This window comes from Varanus komodoensis, unplaced genomic scaffold, assembly GCF_004798865.1.
Source record: "Varanus komodoensis strain SLA01 unplaced genomic scaffold, ASM479886v1 scaffold9, whole genome shotgun sequence".
NCBI lineage: Eukaryota > Metazoa > Chordata > Lepidosauria > Squamata > Varanidae > Varanus > Varanus komodoensis.
The window spans coordinates 19,602,932-19,624,471 of record NW_025336598.1 but is presented as its reverse complement, the minus strand read 5'-3'; the positions used below and the strand labels follow the sequence as shown (position 1 = coordinate 19,624,471).

Here is a 21,540-nt window from a genome sequence, read left to right as displayed (position 1 = left end):
AACAGCGTCAAACTTTTCCCTAAAATATTTAATGTCTTACTTATTAAATAAAAACATCATGGATGCAGCCTATGATCTCGATAGGTTTAATTAAAGTTCAGTGGGAAAGCCTATGCTTAGCATGTGTTTAAATTCTACCTGCAAAAACTGAAAGCTGCTCAATTTTGACTAAATTGTGCCTTATATTTGCTCAATGGGAGTGAAATTATACTAAATGCAGTATAAATACTGGTGCATTTGAAGCACTATAACAAAAGATGCTACATTTAAGTGCTCAGCTGATGTCCTCATTTTATTCTTCATATTACCCATGTGATGCTGAAAACTTTAAACATTTGAATATCTTCTTAAATGTGTGTTGTGCTGCACCTTTATATATCAGAAAGCAAAGGCATCCTAAGTAATTTAATGCATATTTTTTACTACATTAGGACATGAAAGAGTTCAAAAACAATCTGAATACTTCAGTGCAAGGTTGGGTGCCAGTTGAATGGTCATTCCTTCCTTCGACTGTGAGGTTGCCATCCAGAAGTACCATACAGTAAAATGGTGAAATTCTTTATATGGATACTGTTGTTTCATATGTTTTTTGTCTTCCTCTTCTGTATTAAATTTTTCAAGAAGAATTCACCTACACAAAGACAATGTGCATCAATTTTAACAATGAAAGTTTTAATTGTTCTTCATTGTCATTATTGTAAAAAAACAAAACAAAACACCAGAGCACTAGCAACTGCAGGACTGATCTGAAAGACCAAAGTCCTTGGTGCATATTCCCTTGCACTGCAGGGATTAATTTGTTTCAAAGGGGATAAAGCACATCTAAAACAATCTTCCCAATTTCAAATGAAGTTAAACTCTCCCTTACAGTTTTTTAGGTGGCAATCCTACACCCCAGAAGCAGGCAACAGTTTTTGGTCCAGGGGCTAATTTCCCTCCTGGATCAATCTGGTAAGCTAGATGATGTTAAGGAAGTAGGATCCCTCTCCAATGTCATTTGTCCTATCCATTTTTATTTGTGCTGAGATACGAAGCTCTGTCTGTCTCCATGGAGAAAGGGACTCAAATTGGTGTTTGAAACCATTTTTCCAAGCAACACCTGGTACCCGATTCAGGTGGTGAGCATGTGAAAACAAGGAAGTACGGGCATACTTGGTCTCTCACAGCTGGCATAGTAAGAAGCATGTTATCCACCTCTCTAAGATCAAAAGTGGGTCTCAGAGAGAGCAAAAAAGGGTATGCAGGTAGGCAGCGATGGGGCTGTGGACCTATGATTCTTACTGGCACCCGGTCTCCTAATCTCCCCAGTGCTTTATCTAGATGGTCAAAAGAAGCTGTCTAGATAAACTGCAAGACAATTGTGTGCCTCATGCCACACATGGAATGCATTCAAGCTTCTGGCACTGTATGTGCACCAAGGACATGAGTCATAGGATTAGGCCCTGACTAGTATAATGCAAAATAATTTTCAGGGGAATTAAAGTGCATAATTCAAGTGTTTATTATACAGTAATTTAAATATGAATTTAAATTATAATGCAGTATACATAGCTACTGTCCAGCTGCCTTCCCACTGACACGAATGGAACTTATACAGCTAAAGTACTTGGTAGAGTACATATAACTTAAAACATGTTAGAATGCCTAAGCAGGTACCTATTTAATATTTACTATGATTATGCCAGTTTTCCATCATTAAACCTACATAAATAAAACACATTCTGTATATATTGCATTTGTCAGTAATGGGAATAGGCTTATAGTTAAACTTCCTTTACAATATTCTTATGGGTCAGCTAATCTACCACGCTACGTGTTTTACCTGCTTTGTACGAAGAACGCACAAGAGGCCCACTAGCAGTATAATGAAATCCAAGCTCATTTCCTACTTTTTCCCAGTATTTAAACTTCTCAGGAGTAACATATTCTTCAACCTAGATTGAAAAATGCTGATCATTCAATGGCATATAAATTTTAAAAAGAAATAATAAGCATAAAAGGAGCCATGCCAGAGCAGACCAATGTCCACCTACTTCAGCATTCTGTTTACAGTGGTCAGTTGCCTACCCATAGAAATAATTCAGAACTGCATCTGTCTTTAATATTAACAATATAATTAACAACAACTGCAATTATTACACTATGAATGTGCATAGCCCTATGTTCCCCACAATAAACAAGGCCTGGCATAATTGCTTTACCTAAAGGGCTTCGTTTTGTTTGGCAAAAGAACATTTTATAATTCATTCAAATAGTGCCATTGGGAGGATGATGGCCAAGTTTACTATCCTTTTGTATTCTCCCTTAGGTTTCTTACAAACAAACCCAGAGGTAAGATGGACAGATTTTGGGACCAAACAAACAATTTCAGTTATTTGCAGTGGGCTCTATGACATCTCATGCAAGAATGATAGTTTGTAAGCATGCAGAGTTTCAGGTCAATACAAGATGCTTATACCTTTAAATGGCGCTTTGTTGGTTGCATGTATTGTCCCAAGGTCAAACAATCTACATCTGCTTCACGTAATACTATAAGAGAGCAGTATATCTTTAGTAGATGATAGAATCAAGATATAGTATTGTTTCAATCATGAATATATTTTCTTGGAGATAAAAGAGTGGGTTCATTAGAGTTTGTTTTCAAGAAATACCTTTAAGATTGCAGCTAAAGAGTAGATCTTAATCATCAATTTCAATTCACTAAAAACACAGTTATATCTATGTTTAGATGAAAAAGTATTTTCTCACTAAATATGCATACAGTTTCACCCTAAATGAGGAAGGCTGAACACCATATCAAACATTAAGATTCAGACTCTAAATGAATTAAGCTACTTAGATCTCAAAGAATGAAAACACTTTGCCACTTATTTAAAGACAAATGGATGTAAGGTCAGAGGATTCCTGGATTGGGTTTAAATAGGGATTTTAGAAGAGAGCTGCAGAAGTTGCATACGCACGGCTTACAATGTGGCATCTGAATCCAATACTTAAGCACTCAAGTGCTTGTCCAATGGCCTCTGTGTACACAGAATCCTTACTTACTTTTCAATGCACCATGAACTTGTTCATCTGTTTCACCCAGACCAAGCATGATGGATGTTTTAGAAATTATATCCGGCTGGACCTTTTTAGCATGTTGCAAAACATGGAGTGACTGTTCAAAGTTAGCCCGGGGATCACGAATCTTTCTTTTAGAAAAATAGCAATAAACATTGTTTTAGCATAACAAAAGTGGATTCTGTTGTGTTTCTGAAAAGTCTATTGTAGAGGCTGCCAGATCAGAGTACTCAAACCAAGGAAATATACATAGTTCAAAAACAGTTCCTCTAATGTTTAAGAAAGAAAACCCCACATTTAGTATAACTGAGTTGGAGGTCAACCCACATGGAACCAAGGCTGTGGATGACTTTGCTAGTAATTCACAAATATCTTGAAGAACCAGACATTTATGTAAAGTATAGGTCATTAAAAGTACATCCATCAAAACCTATGGGGCTTACATTAATCATGACTGGCATAAGTCTGACAGATTCCAAAGGGTCTACTCTAAATATCAATAAGTCTGATTCCAGCCCAAGATATTTATGTCTGTTTGTAGTTAACAAGCACAACTTGCAGAAATAAAATTCTTAACTGAATATAATCCAGTGTGGAGCATCAGACTTGGGAGAAACACCCCCAAGTTGATCAACACTACTGCACTTTGCTTTATGAAGCTGAACAAATTTTTCACACAGTACAGTGGTACCTCGGCTCACGAATGCCTCAGTTCATGACCAAATTGGGTCGCAAACAGAAATTTAGGAAAAAAAATTTCCTCCGGTCGCGAACTCCACATCAGGTGAAGATCGCAGTCATGCTGGGTGCGGTGGGGAGATGGCTGTGATCACGCCCATCTTCCCTGCACGAGCGCGTCCACAATTGTGCCCGTCTCCCCCTCTGTGCGCCCGCGATCATGCCCATCTTCCCTGTGATTAAAAAATAATAACAATTACAGAACAGATTAACCTTATTTACATTGTACTTATGGGGAAATTTGACTTGGCTCATGACCAATTTGGGTCACAACCAGAGTCGTGGAATGGATTAAGTTTGTGAGCCAGGGTACCACTGTATAGTTGCCCTGAAACAGAAATTTTCTATGAAGATAGCACCACTAAGCATATAAGCATGTATTTTGCACACGCACAATTCTGAGGAATTCTGTGAATAGATGACAAAAACAGATCCACAGATCTGCCTTCCATAATAAGAAAATGGCTTGATAGTAATGTAGTGGAAATCAGTCAATCTACATACATTGCAGACATCTTTAGCATAAATATTAAAACAAACCAATTAAAATATTCTGCTGTATAACTCTTATTTTATCTGCATATATATCACCTTTCATCACCTCTGCAATTCAGGAACTGTTTCCACATTGTGGGCATATACATCTAGTCCTGACAGAGCAACCTTTTCCACAGCTTGAAGATCTCCCCGGAAATCAGGAGTTAAGCATTCCACCAGAATTTTTGGATTCCTGAGAAGCAAGGGTTAAACACAAACATAAACAATAGTTTGGAAAAAAATTACAATCTTTTAAAAAACTAAAACATGTAAACATAGTAATATTTATACATACCTTTCTTTTAAGTGTGCGACTGTCTTTGCGAAGTGTGCTGCTCCACCATCAGGAATATCTAAGAACAGAGCATGAACAGTATTACACTCAAAACAAATACCGACTTTTACATTGATTTGTTGGTACTAAGGATGTAAGAATGATTTCTATATATTTAATTCCTGAAAAAATAGACTAGCTCAGTGAATATAGGAACGTAACACATACATATGTGTTTACTTCTTGAGCAAGTCAATTCATGTGCTGACTAGATCTATGTATTGATAGGCTTTTACAACACACTGCACATTTAAAGCCAGGGTTTCTGACGCATTAAAGTTTAAACAGTGTATGTTGGTATGCATGCGGCTATTCAGATTAACTTCTTGGAAAATGCATCTTCTATAAATACATATGTTTATATATAATGTGTATGCATTTAAATTTGAATCAGAATTTTAAAATAATAAGATTTCTATACACAATAACATTGTATTTTCTCTAGGAAAGGCAACTGTATGTTTACTTACCATCCCTGTCAACAGAAGTCAATACAACATAATCCAGCCCCCATTCAGCTATTGCTTTTGCTGTATTATATGGCTCATCAGGATCTAGTGGAGGTGGACTTTTTGCTGTCTTTACTGAGCAGAAGCGACAGCCTCTTGTACACGTGTCCCCCATTAACTGAAATAGGTAATAGTTAAATTTATTACTTTTTTAAAGTGGAGAACCACCTATAATAAAATTCAAAGAAAGTCAGCACCTGGCCGATAGATGAGATCAGGTTCAAGGCAAAAAACCTCTGAATGTTTCTGGGCAAAAATATAGAAGAGGCTTATTGCCTTCACTACTTGCTCAAGGACATCCCAAAGATCTCTGGCTAGCTATAAAGGGAAAGAATGCTGGACTGGATAAACCTGTGGTTTGATTCAGCAGGGCTCTTGGGATCTTAAAAGAATGCATTCCATGCTCCAGAACTACTCTAAGCAATACATGCTGCATTGAACCCAATCCTTCCACCTCTTTCCTAGTATGGTTGATGCAGACACCAAATCAGTGCATTGAGACTCTGTGTTCTTAAAGCCGAGATGAAGCAGTGGGCCTTTCCCAAATTTTCCATATTAATGACATGGCACACCCTAAGGCAGGGAGCCAAAATACAGTCCAATGAACTTTGCTGTCCCACATGGTCCCCTAGGATACTAGATATATATGGCAGTCATTACTGAAATTGGACTTTGGGCCAATTCAGTTACCAGAGCAGTATCCTGTTCCAGAATTGCAGTACACAATTCTGCTAATTTATTTAAGTGGGAAGATCACATGGGAGGAATTCTCCATGTCAACACTATAACTCCTTGAGACTCGATGCTATGACATACAGCCATGCCCTATATCTTCACCCTGTTTAAGCATAAGTGAACCATGTTATGAGGCTTTTCAAAAATGTGAACACCACCATTCAGATAACATAAGAAACTGTATTTAGTCTGTTTGCTGTTACTTGAAAACCCAATTTTTCTGTTCCTTATAAAACCCAATCAGTTGTCCATGATCAGCTTACCATTATAGTTGCTGTTGCAGTAGCATATTCACCACCTCCCCAGCACTCTCCAATGTTTGGACAACGCGCTTCTTCACATACCTAGAGTTAATGAAACAATTAACATTGTAAAATTCTACTTTAATTATGGCAAGTACTGGTAGTTTAATGGTCATTATTTCATGCGGTGGGAAACTGAGATTATACTCAGGCCATCAAAATGCAAACACAATGCCATAATTCATGCTATTGAACCACTGCTAGGAATCAGATCTAGCAGATGAATGAATGTATCACACACACTAAGAATACTTGTGCTATACTATAAAGGAGAAGACCATACCACAGTGGCAGAAGCCTTAGCTACATTGGATTGGATCACAGCAAGACACTCTACATACAGCTATTTGAAGAGCTTTTAGAAATGTAAATTGATCTAGAATGCAGCAGTGATAATACTAGTGGACATTCACACATGAAATTATATTACTTATGACTTGACAACTGGCTAGCTACTCATCTGTTTCCAGGCACAATTCAAAGGCGATTATCTGTAAAGCTGTAAATGGCATGGGTCTGGGATACTTTAGAGACCACCACCTCTCATACCAGCTTGCCTGCATCCTAAGAGCTGGTGGCAAAGCCCTTCTTTGTGTCCCTACTATGACAGTGGCTCAGTTGATGGGAATAACAGAAAGGGCCTTTTCAGTGTTCATGCATGAATTATGGAATTCTTTGCCCCATGAGACCTGGTTGGCTCCCTCTTTTGCTGTGCACAGGTAGATGACAACCAATCTTTTTATACCTTTAGGTCTCTGTTTTACTGGCTAAATATTTTATCTAGTGCCTTTGCTTATCTGCCAAATGCATTTTTCCTGTGTTATTGACTTTACAAAATGCTATTTTATTTAGAATTTATTTAAATTGTTTTAAGCAAGCCAGGGTGGTATTTACGCCTTGAGAAAGATATAAATTTTATTATAAACCAAAGTAATAAGGATAGACCTCCAAAGTGGTATCCTGTGTGGTATTTAGCCCATCTGAAGTATGTAACTTGGTGCAACCTGTTATGGCTGTGATTTAATGGCAAAGAGCAGAGCCTTGTTTGCAGGAGGAAAATGTCATAACAATGCAAACCACTATTTCAGTGAATGAGAACCCAGTTCTGGGAATAAAATATCAATTTCAAGCTAACCGTCTTAAATTTACAAGCTGCTTCTAATCACTTTCCATTAGATTCAAGTTCCATTGCAATGGACTTTTTAACCAAGGAAGTGTAGCTACAATTGGAATCTTAATCATCAATCATCCAGATTATTCAGAATTATTTAGCAGACATTATATTTACCGTATGTAGATTTAAATTACGCAACGTATTCTTCAATTTGTTATAATTTTTACCAATTGGAATCTCAGTTTTCAGCCATGGAGGAAGTCGCAGCCTAAAAATAAAATATTTAGTTTGGTTTGTCAGACAAGTTAACTGTTTGTTGGTCTGAGAAATTACTTAGCTTTCCACATAGCTAATTTATTTAGCAAATAAACTATTCTCCTCATTCTTAACTTCTTACTCAGCAGTTACATGCAAGTAGTTCAGACTACATGAAGGCTTTATATGGATTTCTAAAAGTTAATTGCTCCTGGCACATTTTATACCTTTCCATAACCTAATCAGATGGTAGAGTGCTAAAATTTTAACTGTTTCCTTTTCACAAAGCAGGTCATGGTCTCAGCTTTTGGATGAAATATGTCCATTTGAAATGGTGTATTTTTATTATTAAAAATTATTTGAAGCATATATCCTTTCTCTCTTTTCTCTTCTAAAAACAATGCTTCTTACAAAACTTACATCCTGTTTAGATAGATGAGGAGATATTAGGGAGAACAAAAGCCCACACAGGTAATGGAAACTTTGGCTCATGTTGTCCACAACATGAAAATGCAACTATTTATAAATGTCACTCTAGGATGGGAAAGCATCAGTAAGAATTTTTTAAACATACCTTTCTCCTTTTTGGCGCTTTAATGCACCTTTATATTCTTCCCATTTAGTTTTGTCTGAAAGTTCCCCAGACACAAAGTCTTGTAAATTGGGTCCATTTTGCAGCAGTCCCTTCTGTTCTTCTGGCAGTGAGCTTGATGTTCTGGATTGGTTGTGTTGCTTGTTTTCAAACACCTGAGAAAAAGTGATTGCATGTATTTGCAAAAGTGATTTAGACATTTAAAAGGTAACCTCAGTATTATGCAGAAATGTAAATGTGTAGATCTTGACTCAAGGAGCCACAAAGAAAGTTTTCTGACACTCAAGGGCCATGCATCTACATACTCTAGTCCTCCATATACACACCCTTCACACTTCTCTCATTCCATTAATTTATTTAAAACATTGATACTCTGCTCTTCAGAAAGAAAAGACCTAAACTAGCTTCTCAATTGTTAAGAGCAAGCATGTCTCTATCCTACAGTTTATAAGCTAAAGGCATAAGTAGAAAAGGGTATGAGCCGAAAAAGAAAAACAAAAATACTGAGTTCTTAATGTTCTAATATTCTTAGAATGGACAGCCATAAAGCAGCTGGATGTTACTGATGTGCCAGAAACCATTTGGAATGGAAAACATGAAAGACTGAAAGCCAAAAATTGCTGGTCTTCCAGCACAGTCAACAGTCTGTGTCTCCCTCTTCTGCAACCTTCTATCAGCTAAAACTGATTTTTCAGCTACACTCCTACTTGAATTACCATATTTATCAAAGCACTGAAAACCTCTTGCCTGGATTACTAATGTACTCTACATAAGGCAGCTGTTGAAAATGGACCAGGCACATCAACTAATTCAGAGCAGGGTGACACAGCTGCTGATGAGGCCCTTAAGATCACATCAAGCCAGTCCTCTGTTGACAGCACAGGCTGCCTGTTTTAGTCTGGGCCCAATTCTGACTGTTGGTCAAAATTTCTTCTCACTGATATCAGAATGTAGGACATGGAATAATCAACTCAAGCTGTGACAACCCACATTCAGGTTAGATATCAGGAGAAGTTTCCTCACTATTAGAGCAATATGACAGAGGATTCAGTTGCCTAGAAAGGTCATGGGCTCCCCTACATCACACACATTCAAAAACTGGATAGTCATCTCAGCAGCATAGCGTAAATGGGTGACTGGCATCTGCAGAGGGTTGGACCTGATGCCCTTCTCGATCCCTTTCAACTCTCCCATTCTACGATTCTATGAAAGCCCTAAACTGCTTGGGGCCAGGATGTTTGGGGGAACACCGGCTTCCATATATCACTACCTGATCACTAACATTTTCAATGAAGGTTCTCATCTAGGAACCACCCCAACGAAGTGCGACACCAGTGCAGCCTACATCGGCCTTTAGGTACATCTGATTCCTCAAAGATTTAACCTTAAGACTTAAAGACGGATGCTGAAATCTGGCCCACAGCAACTCTTAGCCACCGATATACTAGCACAACCATCCCCAATCAGGTGCCTCGCAGACGTGTTGAGACTACAACTCCCATAATTCGCCAGCCAGCCATTTTGGCTGTGCGATTATAAAATCGTAGTCCGGCATCTAGTTGGGATAAGGCTCCAATGTCAGTATATTAAAACGACGTGCCTAAATACCACAAACAGACAAAACTGAGTGACGAGGTGCTTTGGCTTGCAGCAAGTGTCAGCGAATACGGCCCGAAAAACAGGAGAGGCTTCGCAAATTATTATTATAAATCACGAAGTTCCACGAAACAGCTCCCTCCGCCTCGGGCTCCCTCCGCACCGCGCGACAGATCGGAGGTCGCTCCTTCATAATTGCACTATGGAAGACGCCTCCCTCCGATACTCACCGGCCTCCCCAGTCCCGTCAGCCTCTTCAGGTTCACGGTAACGGTGCCTGTGGCAACAGGCCCACGGGGAAAGACACCCAACTGTAGGAGAGCCATGTCTAACCCAAGCCTAGCCCGGGAGACCCTCCTCCCTGGCCGAGGCTAGGCTGCGGCTAGAATTCTCCGCCGGTTGCAGCCTCTCAATGGAAGTAGCCGCTCGCCTGAATCCTCGACAGTCAGACAAGACCGCTTCTGTTCGACAATTGATATGTTTTGCCTGCGCTCGCAAGTGACCCGAACGCGGTGAGGTCAGTGCTAGACGTCAAGAGCGCTACAAGACCGTGATGACGTACGACGCTCTTCCTTTCTTCCGCTTGCTTCGCTAAAAGGTATGGATGCTGTCTTCCTTTCCGTGAAGGGACGGGGAATCCAGTTCCATCCGGGGCGCCGGGAGCATCTGGTGGCCTGAACGTCACGCGACAGCCACAGGCAGGAACCCACGTAGGGAATAAGGAAAGCGCCGGGGTGGGGTTCGGCTGGGCCCCGGAGAGAGAGATCCAGAAGCGGGCCCTCCCCGTGCCCTGTCCTGGACATGGAATTCCGCGCCTCCGTCCAGTGCACGCCGGTGTGAACTGGCCGGCTGCGGAGTGCCATTCGCGCCTGGGCCCCATTGCGTGGGGTCTACTGTGCGCCGTTCTGCCCGAGTGAAAGTGCTGTGAACCGGCAGCGGCGTTTGTTTTTATTTTAACCGTTAAGAGGACTAACGTGGCTTAAGTCCGGTGTGAAACCAGAGGAGAAACTATTTTAGACCAAGGTTGCATTTCAAATAATCAGTAAGTGGTATGCAAGTAGGCAATTTAGTTGCGTTAAAATGTGCTGTGTTACAGCCCCCATCATTCCCATCCAACATGGCCAGCGTTTTGGTTTTATAACAGTTAAGCTCTGGGGAGGACCATGGCGTCTGCCCTGGGTACAAGATCTTTGCTGTGACACAATTGGTTGAGAAACAGAACACTGTTTATAGCACAGAACAATGGTACAGTATTCGGGTATGGAAAACAGCATTAAGAGTCAGTGTGGTGTAGTGCTTAAGAGTGCAGGACTGGGACGTACGCGATACAGGTGCCTAGTCTCCAGTCATCTGTGGAGCTCACCTGGGTGACTGTGTGTCAAGAGTCTGTCATGATTTTGTTTTAGTTGTAGTTTTAGAAAAAAACATGTAATAGAGATCCAGTGGCTATTTTATTATATCTGTAGGGTCTTTTTTTTCTTTTTAGCGTTAAAATGAAGACCATTCTCAGCAATCAGACTGTTGACATCCCTGAGAAAGGTATGTGTATCACTGGGTATTTTTTAAAAAATTTAAAAAAACAGGATGAAGTTTTTAAAAAGAGCTTAATATTCCTGTCAAGTGTCATCACAGGATGTTATACTATGTTGTTTATCTTTCTTTCTCCAGTTGATATCACTCTGAAAGGGCGGACAGTTATTGTCAAGGGCCCCAGAGGAACCTTGCGAAGAGACTTCAATCATATCAATGTGGAGCTCTCTCTCTTAGGGAAAAAACGCAAGAAGGTGAGCAAGTTGTAGATATTTTGGGGGTTACGTATCACTTTTCTGTTTTCATTGATTGGAATGTGTTGATCCTATGTCATGTTTTTGGGTTCCCAGCTTTGCACATCAGCATAATTTTCTTTCATTCTGTGGCTGAAATCACACATCTGGTAGTAGGATCACGTCTTTGATGAGCAATCCCAAAAATAGTGAGGCAAGAAGGTAATTTGTACTGCAAAAAAGCAGTGGGTAGGAGAGTCTGCTAGCAGAGTTTCCTCAAAACTGCCTCTGCCCAAGTGCCTTTCTTTATGATGCAACGGAAATGAATGTGGAAGAGTGAGGAGGGAGTTACATGAAATGCTCAAAATGAAGGAAAAAGATTACTGAATTGGAAAAAAAATGCAGAGAAGGGCAACAAAAATGATCAGGGAGCTGGAGCATCTCTGTGAGGAGAGGCTGCAACAGCTGGGACTTGTCCAGCTTAGAGAAAAGGTGAGGTAAGGGGAGATGATAGAGGTATTTAAATTGTGCACAGCTTGGAGGAAATGGAGAGGGAGGCATTCTCCCTCTTCCATAAAACTTGAACCCAGGGTCATCCCATGAAGCTGATTGAGGAAAGGGTCAGATCAGACAGGACAAAGTACTTATTCATGCAACATATAATTGAGCTATGGAGTTAGCTGCCATAGGAAATAGTTTATTTATCACATTTGTATGCTGCCCCATAGCCAGAGGGATGGCTTTGAAAAGGGATTGGACAGATTGGATAGAGAGGAGGCTATCAATGGCTACTAGCCTTACTGAGGTCTTGCACCCCTTCTGCTTGAGCAGTCCTCTGGACAGCTGGTTTGCAACTGTGTGTTTGGAATGCTGGACTAGGTGGACCTCTGGTCTGATCCAGCATGGCATTTCTTATGTTCTTTATTTATTGCCGGTTTGCTGCAAGCTGCTCCCTCACTCCACAGTTTGGAGCAGAGTTGCAAGACTCTGCAAGACTGCAAAGGGGAGCAGTTCCTGTGGAAATGTCTAAGGCTGTTTACTTACTAAAGTGCAGGAAGAAGTAGCAAAGTATATCAAGATAGTCTGCATCTGATAGCCCTTCTCCTGTCTTGAGTTTTCCTGAGCTTTAAGATCTTTGTGGGAGGCCATGCGTTCAACATCTTTTGCCTTCAGAGGTGATGTGAAAGAGGGCCTTCTCAGTGGCTGTTTCCAGGCTGTGAAATTCTAAGCTGGGAGAGGCTAGATTTGCCTACAGGCAAAGACATTTTTTAAAATCAAAGTAGGGTTCTGGCATTCAAGCAAGTCTGTTGGGTTGGATGCTGTTTTTATTCTGTTAATGTTGTTTTCAATTGTGATCTACTTCATTTATGCATGATAGTATGTCACTTAAAGTAGGTTTTCTTGGTAGAAAAGTGGGGTCTAAATTGATACCTAAATGGATTATTGGTCTGTTAGAAATGCTTCTTGCTCATAAGCTGCTATATTTAAAATCTGTGAATTAGAGAAACAGTCATTGGCAAATCAAATACCAAATATTTTTGTGTTTGTTATCATTTGTTTACTCTTAGATTATAGTATACTAGGTGTGCAATCCTGTGGCAGCCAGACACTGTCTAGATAGCCATAGGAAAACCTGGAGTTCCAGATCCAAGCTGAGGAAAATGTTACAATGCAGCTAACAGAGTTTGTTCTACACTGGCTCTTCCTCTGAAGATGAAGACTTGGAGCCAGTGCTGGGGTGCATTCCAGTGAGAGGGGAGAGCAAGGCTTCACTCAGATACAAGGAAACCTGATGGTTCCTCAATCCCTTCTCCTCACAAGCAGGGCTAAAATATTTAGACAGCCAAAATCAGCTGACTTAAGTATTTTGGAGGCGATCCTTGCCTCCATGCTTTACCTGCTGTCCATTGGATTCCTGTAATCTGTCATGTTCAGAAGGTTACAGGCACCCACATTGGATAGCACTGCCTGTGGGCCATAGCCCTTGGCAGTGTATGCACAGATCACTTCTCAGAATGTTGGAATACTGTTGCTTCACAGGATAGGTTTCCTAGGGGTATTTGGCTTAAGTCTCTCCAGGTCCATTATTTACTTTAATCCCAACCTACAATGTGGGTCCCTCTGTTAATGCTGTATTATACATTTTATTACCTTTAATATAATTATATTGATATATCCTTTCTTTTTATCTAATGGTCTCTTTTCAAAAAAGGATTGTGGCAGTATCTGGATGGAACTGTAAATAGAAGCACTCTGTACTGCAGTGTTTTGATGCAGGTCCTATTTTGGTAGATCTGTATAGAGAGAATGAACAAGTAATTGAGATATGAGCTACCCTTCCCCATAAAGGATAAAGTGCTAGAAAAGCAGCTCTAACCTAGTTCACATGAGATAATATCTTCTCCAGAATCAGTTCTAACCACTCCAGGGTCAATATTCCTGTGGATAATGTATAATGTGTGAAGTGAGTCTATGGGTGGCAAATTGCTGGCAACAATTCCTGTATTGAAGTAGCTTGAAAAGGAACAGTGCAACTGCAGAAATTGTTGTCCAGCTGCTAGTTGGATTGTTGTATGCCAATTTACTGCTTACGTTATCTTTGGATTCCTAAGAATGGTTGGGATATGCATATTGAGAGTCTAATGTCTTGTGTGAACCAACCCTCTTTTTACCTGAAATGGAAAGTATTTTGTTTTAAGCAGGTACCATCTATATGTCAGGAATGTGTGTTTTCAAAACTACACATAGCACTGCAGCACCTTGCTTTGGGTTTGCAGAAACACATTTTGGCTGCTGCCACCAATCAGAAGAGCAGAGTCTGCTGGGCTAATTGTAGAACTTCTGTCCAACCAAGAAAGGAAGATCCATCTCACCTCAGCTAGATAGAAGTGCCTGTTTTCAACTCACTAGTTGGTCTCCTTCCTTGTCCCTTCTCTTCCATGGATGAATTATTTTCTAAATTTGTGATTTTGAGGGGAAAGCCACTCTTGCTTTTTTATTGATGTGAAACAGTTTTCGGAGACAGCAGTTCTCTGAGAAGTGTTTGGAAATAATAAGTTGGTTAATTAAAGATACTTACTGCTACTAGTTTAGCAATTAACCTTGTGAAACATTTGGTGCTGGTCATGTTTTAGGGAGAAAGTTGTGAGACTATAAATTTTAAGTGAACAACTTTGTGTTTTTAATACATGTATTTTAATTTTTACAGCTGCGGGTTGACAAATGGTGGGGTAACAGAAAGGAGCTGGCAACAGTCCGCACAATTTGCAGTCATGTGCAAAACATGATTAAGGGTGTCACATTGGTAAGTCCTAGTTTAAAATGCTTACAGATATTAATACAACCAACTTCATCCATGGAGCTTTTCAGTGGCATTACTTTTAACGTGCTATGTGCTGTGCTATATGCTGTGTAAGGCACTTTCATGCCTTTAGCTTGAAGTAAAGAAAAACATTGGCAGGACCAATCCTTTGGCCCATGCACCATGCCTGAGGTTCCATAGGATATTTTGGATTGAGGTCGGAAAAAGGAACCCCAGGCAGGGAATCAAATCTTTATCTCTCCTGCCAGTGAAAACAGCTGTACTGTCTGCACTTGAAGCTCAGAATGAGGAGGCAGAGATCATCTCTATTGTTTCTCCTGCTCTGCATAGAATGACCAAAAGCCTTCAAGTTTAAGGGCTTGCAACAATTGTAATAGGATTATACTATAAGATACTAGATTTACTCGTTTTTGTTACTTTTGATTTAACCTTTTTCAGGGATTTCGTTACAAAATGAGGTCTGTGTATGCCCACTTCCCCATCAATGTTGTCATACAAGAGAATGGCTCACTTGTGGAAATCCGTAATTTTCTTGGGGAGAAGTATATCCGTCGAGTACGCATGAGGCCTGGTAAGGAACTGGTTAACATAATAGTATTCCTTACTTTCTTTGAGATGTAAAAGAAATGACAGAAGGGATATCAGTTGCTTCCATAGACTCTTACCATGTTCTCTGCAAACATTTTTCCATGAAGTAACACTGAACCTCCCCCCACTTAAATATAGCTAAAAAGATTTGAAAAGACTGTGCTATTTTTTCATTCCATATTACCTTCAGCTTTTGAAATAAAATATTTTAAGACTGCAAAATTCATAAGTGCTAAAATAGTCAAGGTAATACAGGCACATTACTTTTTTTTGTCAGAAATGTTCTGGCTCGGATGTTAATGTCCTGTTTCTTTGAAGGAAGGAATTGGCTGTAGACATGCTGTTATTTCAGGAACTTAAAAGTACCAATGGAATGGTCAAGATGGTGCTTGTAAGGTGATTTAGATCCCAAGACTAGTTAATCCTCAGGATTTCAGTCTCTGTGGACAGGATGAAGCTGTATATAATAAGGCATTGGGATTAGATAGTTATGGTATTCAACTATATTTTAATCGTAATTTTTAAAGTATGCACTTCTGTGACTGGATACATATGTCCTTTTTTACCTTTTTAAGGTGTCAATTGTGCAGTATCTCAAGCCCAGAAAGATGAGCTGATCCTTGAAGGAAATGACATTGAATTGGTATCTAACTCTGGTATGTCAGTTAAACATTTGACTTTGGAAATAATGATTTTACTCTGATAGAGGGTATTATTCATAACAATTGCTAAGGTGAACTTGTATTCTATGTATATAATCCAAAACACATAAACATTTCAGATCATTTCTAAAATTAAGAGAAACTTCTTTCGTGTACAGTAACACCACAAGGAATGTTAGTCTGTTGCTATTGTATCTCCAACTGCAGATAGCTGTATTAAACATTGATATTGAGTAGAACTGAGGGAATTGGATTTAGCCGTGGAGCATCCAACATTTGATTTGAGATGGCAATATCTGGCCCAGGTCTCATTAAATTGTTCTGCTAAATTAATATAGGGAGAATCTTTTTCTTATGCCAGTCTAATATAAATCTACCTTGTTTTGTTTATAGCTGCCTTGATCCAGCAGGCTACCACAGTAAAGAACAAAGATATCAGAAAGTTCTTGGATGGTATCTATGTTTCTGAGAAGGGAACAGTACAACAGGCAGATGAATAAAACTAGAAGGTTAGTATATATTCTTTCAACATGAACGTACAAGTGTCTTATGTAAGGGCCTGAGCTCTTCTTACGGAATTGAGTGGGAGTACTTTTTGGAGGAAGTGTTTTGGCATCCCACATACTGAAATCAGTAATATCACTGTTGTGTCTATGATGTAGGGAATTGCTCTTGGATTATATACTATAGGCACGGGCTTGGAATGATGTGTTCTGTGGAAAGTTTTATGTTCCCAAATGAGATACAGAAGTCATCACTCTTCTGTATAGATGTGTAACTATACAGTGGTGCCTCGGCTCATGAACACCTTGGTTCACAACCAAATCGGGTCACGAACAAAAATTTCATGAAAATTTTGACTTGGATCATGAGCTCCGCATTGGGTGGCAACCAAGATTGTGGCCATTTCCCCACCCCACCCCAAGTGAGAAGATGGCCACGATCGCAGTTGCATTTGTGCAGGGAAGACATAGAGGAGCTGACGACAGAAGAACTTGCTGAACTCCAGAGTGAGCAGCAGAAGGTACTTGCTGAGGAGGATTCCACTGAGGAAGAGGAAGACAGGGAGGAGGTTAGCAGTGATGTGATACAGTCCATTATGAAAAAATGGAATGAGTGCCAGGATTTCTTTGAGAAGCACCACCCCAACATAACTGTAACGAACAGAGTGTTGAATCTGAAGAACAATAACATGGTCTCTCATTTCTGGAGGGTTATACAGCGCAGGAAAAACCAAGTGACTATAGACAGATTTTTCACCAAAATTGACCCTGCAGCTAAGAGGCAAAGAAGAGAGGAAACCCCTGAAAGAGATTTCCCCAATGTCCTTATGGAGGGGGACTCTCCCTCAAAACAATCTCCCCTCCACCTAGGTTAGTGTTCTCCACTGTACTGTATAGTACTTTGTTACTTTGTTGTTCTTTGTCACTTTGTTTCATTTTTTTCTGATTAAAAAAATAGTTACAGAATGGATTAAGCTTATTTACATTGACTCTTATGGGGAAATTTGACTTGGGTCACAAACCAGAGTCGTGGACTGGATTAAGTTTGTGAGCCAAGGTACCACTATATAGATGTGTAAGCTAGTCCACCTGTTCAGAAATCCAGAGTTGTAAGGGAATGGTAAGAAATTTGTAACTACTCAGCAGGACCATAAGACACCAAGCTCACCAAGTGGTTACATTTACTCCTTTTCAAATTACCACTTGGTAAATCACATCTGCATCCATCTTGTTTGAGTGAGTAAGAACAGCTAATAAAGTGCATGTATGAAATGTCTATTCATCACTAGTGTGTATGCACACATCCTTCAGACAAGGAATGTCCTATGACCTATTCAAATCAAAGGGCTTCTTCACACTTACAAGGCTAAAAGATTTATATGCTATTATACATGCAATAAAATTTCTGGTCTGTGTACCAGGGGAAAAAGACCACAATGCTGTATTAACATCAATTTGTACAAATAACATGCCTTTGGAAGGTTTGTCAGTTTTGGCTAATCTAGAAAGTGTATTGAGTAAGGAATTACTTCAGTCCAGTGCATGTTTGGTGGAGGTAGATAGTGGTGAAAGCACTTTTATAGCCTACCATCTCTGGTTTGTAGGATTCTGAACATAATATTAATCATCTGCCAAACTTCATTGGGCAGAATATGCTGTGCAGCCTCCTTCAACGTGATATCATCTAGATGTATTGGACAGTATTTTCCATTGTCCTTAACCAGTATGGCTGTTCGGTCAGTTGGCTGTGGATGGTGGGAGCTTTAAGCACATCTGGAAAGTACTGGATTGAGGAAGGTCACTATATAGTCTTTGGGCCATCTGTTACTAATGCAGTACCAACATGGTTCTTTATGGGGCAAAGGATGCAATAAATCCTAGTAGGATACAGTAAATGAGACTTCTATAACTTTGTAATGCTGAGTCTGCATGATCATTGTAAACCACTGTGTTTTATTTAATCTGGTGTGCACTGCAGCCCACTATGGGTTGTAATACATGCCAGCAGTGATTTTGAATATTCAACTCCTAGGAAAAGGTCTTACTACGTTTTGTTTAAATTTATCACTCCTTTAACTTGGTTGCAATAGACACATTAGTCTTAACTACTTGAAATATTGCCATACAGTTAAAGAACATACTTTAGATATTTGAGTCATCTGAATTATTGATTGCTTCTTGCTCGCCCTGAAGTGTACTCTTTCGTTTTCTTCTCAGACTACACTTCAACTTTTTTCAAAGCTCTTAATTTGTTTCCTATAGTCAGGCTGAAGTCTAACTGATAGGGGCAGCAGTTGAAATATCAGCATGCAAGTTTAATTCTTGATGCTCAAACTCAATGTTTTTTATTATTTAGTTCATGAAGAACTTAAAAGAAAGCCTGTCACATTATTTTGGCGATGTTTATATAGGATAGTAAATGCTGTAAAATATATGTTCATTATACTTTCATTGTTCTTAATGCTTTAATCTTATTCACAGTTCTAGATCCTGAGATGACAACCCAGGCACAAGACACTTCTAACCTTCAACCAGATTGGCTGAACAGTTTTCTTTTATTTGGAAAAATAAAACTTACCTTTCAGTGTGCTGTGTGCTATGTTTGAGCTGATTCTACCACTTTTGTATTAAAGGTAAATAGAGTTGAATGCTTTGTAAAGCTTATCCTAGACAAATAATCTCTAAAACCAAAGCAATTCTGGTGAATAATAGTCTTTTCAGTTCTTTCATTATAGAGACATTGCTGATGAACATCTCCAGGCTGTGCTTTCAAGTCTTTTAATTTTTCCCGCAAAGTATAGATTATCTTTGAGACTTCTCAATTTAGTAGACTCCTGATAGCAACCTGCAACCCATTTGAAAACTGGCAGGAAAAGTTAAATAGAAGTTGTAGCCTTGATTTAGGTTTAAGGAAAGGTTGCCAATTTCACACAAACACAATCCAGACTGTTAGACTTTGGAATTTGGTTTACCAGATCAATGTATTTATTAAAAACATAATATGCCTCTATTTTTCTCTCTCCATTGACCCAGCAACTTTTAAAAGTATGTGATGGTATTTTATACAAGATAAAGAAATGAAAATGGAAAAGCTTAGTAGCCCACCTAAACTGTGTGTGGGAGGTAAAACTGATAGCATGAACCATGTCTGTTGTGCAGATTGATAGATTCATGTTACAGATGTCCCAGGTATTTCAAGTGTAGTTTGCAGTATGTCCACATTCTAGATAATTTTCAAACATGTTGCCATTCTAAGTGGAAAAGAAAACACATTTCTGCAGCTTATGAAGGTGACTTTAATAGATAAAGTGCAGTATTAGAGTGACAGTTTCAGAGAACTGCCAGTCAGCACTGAATATTTGAACTTGAATACAGAATTGTGTGATTTGCACACCTCAAATAAATATATTACTATAAAGTTTAACTACTACATCTTTCCCACTGACCCCAAAAATAAGATAGATGGTTTGAGCCAACAGAACAAGGTGTATTTGTGTTGCCTTGGTCCTGAAGAACTGGAGTGTAGTCTAGCTTTAAAATAATGGCTCTTCAAAATATTACAGCAGTAGCTTGTGTGTTTGTTTCCGTTCACTAACAGCACAAATAGACCCACATTTTCTAAATATACTTAACAGTGTTGTAGCTCATGCTTGTACCTGGAATGTGTGTATTTCCAACTAATAACAGTTTTTTTCTGGGTTCCAGTAATCTTAAAATTACTATTTTGAAACCTGGAGAGGCCATGCAATCTCTAGTTTTTCTTCATCTAGTTTCTTTATCCAACTGCCTTTGAAGTTATTTCCTGTTTTGAGCCACTGCCTCTTTTCAGCTGATGATAATGGAGGTGCTTCAGCCCCTGTTCCTAAATTACACCCTGTATTTGATAAGAACTGTTAGTGAGCATATGCTGTGAAAGAGCTGTTGCTTTTGAGGAGGGATAGGGAAGGCCTAGAGTCCACAGCAAACACCATCCCCTTTCTTCCAACCACAAATTGCTTAGTGATTTCCTGTGTTTTTCCAGCATATGAAAAGATTGAATCATTCCTCCTGTGGATTAACTACTGGCAGCAAGAGCTTTAAACTGGTATTTTTTTGTGTTTTGCTCTGACCTTTGGCTTCAGTCCCATCCACAACAGGAATGCATCTATTCCCCCTCCAGAGCTCTAAAATTGAATACTACTGTCAGGCTGGAAATGGTTTAACACCCCTGGTTTTGAGAAATGCTTCACTGATCTTTTTGAGCATTTTAGAATTACTTTTACAATGGATTACTACAACTCTTCTGAATTAACATTTTGTTATCAGCTGTATAATAAATACTGCAGTTTGCCTAGATGAATCTCAGTTTTGTGGGGACAAATTGGCAATTGTGACACTCAGATTTTTGGAAGTAAGATCATTGCTTCATAAGAAACATTAATTGATCAGCTGTTTAACAAAAATGATAATGAAGGAACTAAGTTACATCTTCAGACTACAACGGATACAAGCATAGCTTAATGTTGTAAAGCTGAAGACCTTAATATAAAAGTGCACATGTATTTAAATCTTCAAGTCCTTCTCAAGTGAAGTGATTATTCCAGGCTACACAAGAGAAACACTTTGGTCTGAAATATAATAACTTAAAACTATTTATTTATGAAATGCTATCATATGACAGCACTTCAACTTGCATTATCTGAAAGGTGAATTTGAAGTCTAGGGAGAAAAATGTTAAAGGGGAGGCCCTGGATATCTGACAACTTTCTAATCGTGTTACTCTGTTGTACAGAATGACTTCACACAGAATAAAAAATGACTATCCTGGGATTCCCAGCCTGTAAGCATGAAATATTGATTCTAGATAGCAGTCCTGAATCAATTATCTTCAGTATTCTAGTAATACTAAGGATGAATCGATTGGTGTTGCCACAATACCTGTGGAATGGAC

At 39.2% G+C, this 21,540-nt stretch overlaps 2 protein-coding genes across 4 annotated transcripts; one reads left to right on the top strand and one right to left on the bottom strand.

The window, feature by feature from the left end:
* Nucleotides 1-401: 401 nt before the first annotated feature.
* LIAS (lipoic acid synthetase) lies at nucleotides 402-10,247 on the bottom strand. Its single transcript, XM_044418439.1, has 11 exons — nucleotides 10,003-10,247; nucleotides 8,159-8,331; nucleotides 7,504-7,597; nucleotides 6,177-6,257; nucleotides 5,140-5,296; nucleotides 4,631-4,688; nucleotides 4,400-4,528; nucleotides 3,046-3,191; nucleotides 2,459-2,529; nucleotides 1,823-1,934; nucleotides 402-631 (listed from the first exon to the last, which is right to left on the bottom strand). The coding sequence occupies exons 1-11, from the start codon at nucleotides 10,096-10,098 to the stop codon at nucleotides 579-581; spliced, it is 1,170 nt and encodes a 389-aa protein (XP_044274374.1). The 5' UTR covers nucleotides 10,099-10,247; the 3' UTR covers nucleotides 402-578.
* Nucleotides 10,248-10,303: 56 nt separating this feature from the next.
* RPL9 (ribosomal protein L9) lies at nucleotides 10,304-19,199 on the top strand. 3 transcript variants are annotated; one of them, XM_044418443.1, is made up of 8 exons: nucleotides 10,304-10,370; nucleotides 11,259-11,311; nucleotides 11,441-11,556; nucleotides 14,744-14,839; nucleotides 15,296-15,428; nucleotides 16,021-16,101; nucleotides 16,501-16,611; nucleotides 19,090-19,199. In XM_044418443.1, exons 2-7 carry the CDS (start codon nucleotides 11,266-11,268, stop codon nucleotides 16,605-16,607), a joined length of 579 nt encoding a protein of 192 aa, XP_044274378.1. In that variant the 5' UTR covers nucleotides 10,304-10,370; nucleotides 11,259-11,265; the 3' UTR covers nucleotides 16,608-16,611; nucleotides 19,090-19,199. The 3 variants fall into 3 exon arrangements, with proteins under 3 accessions (XP_044274378.1, XP_044274376.1, XP_044274377.1); XM_044418441.1 differs by having other exon boundaries at nucleotides 16,501-16,616; nucleotides 19,092-19,199; XM_044418442.1 differs by lacking the exon at nucleotides 10,304-10,370 and adding an exon at nucleotides 10,448-10,470 and having other exon boundaries at nucleotides 16,501-16,616; nucleotides 19,092-19,199.
* The last annotated feature ends 2,341 nt before the right edge of the window (nucleotides 19,200-21,540 follow it).

What these genes read in the sequence shown, in the direction of transcription:
- LIAS (XM_044418439.1), bottom strand. Translation starts at nt 10,098, where the DNA reads ATGGCTCTCCTACAGTTGGGTGTCTTTCCCCGTGGGCCTGTTGCCACA. An exon ending in AAGCGCCAAAAAGGAGAAAG is followed by an intron (nt 7,598 to 8,158) that starts GTATGTTTAAAA and finishes TTTTATTTTTAG; the next exon opens with GCTGCGACTTCCTCCATGGC. An exon ending in CTGCAACAGCAACTATAATG is followed by an intron (nt 5,297 to 6,176) that starts GTAAGCTGATCA and finishes TACCTATTTCAG; the next exon opens with TTAATGGGGGACACGTGTAC.
- RPL9 (XM_044418443.1), top strand. Translation starts at nt 11,266, where the DNA reads ATGAAGACCATTCTCAGCAATCAGACTGTTGACATCCCTGAGAAAG. An exon ending in TAGGGAAAAAACGCAAGAAG is followed by an intron (nt 11,557 to 14,743) that starts GTGAGCAAGTTG and finishes TAATTTTTACAG; the next exon opens with CTGCGGGTTGACAAATGGTG. An exon ending in TGATTAAGGGTGTCACATTG is followed by an intron (nt 14,840 to 15,295) that starts GTAAGTCCTAGT and finishes AACCTTTTTCAG; the next exon opens with GGATTTCGTTACAAAATGAG.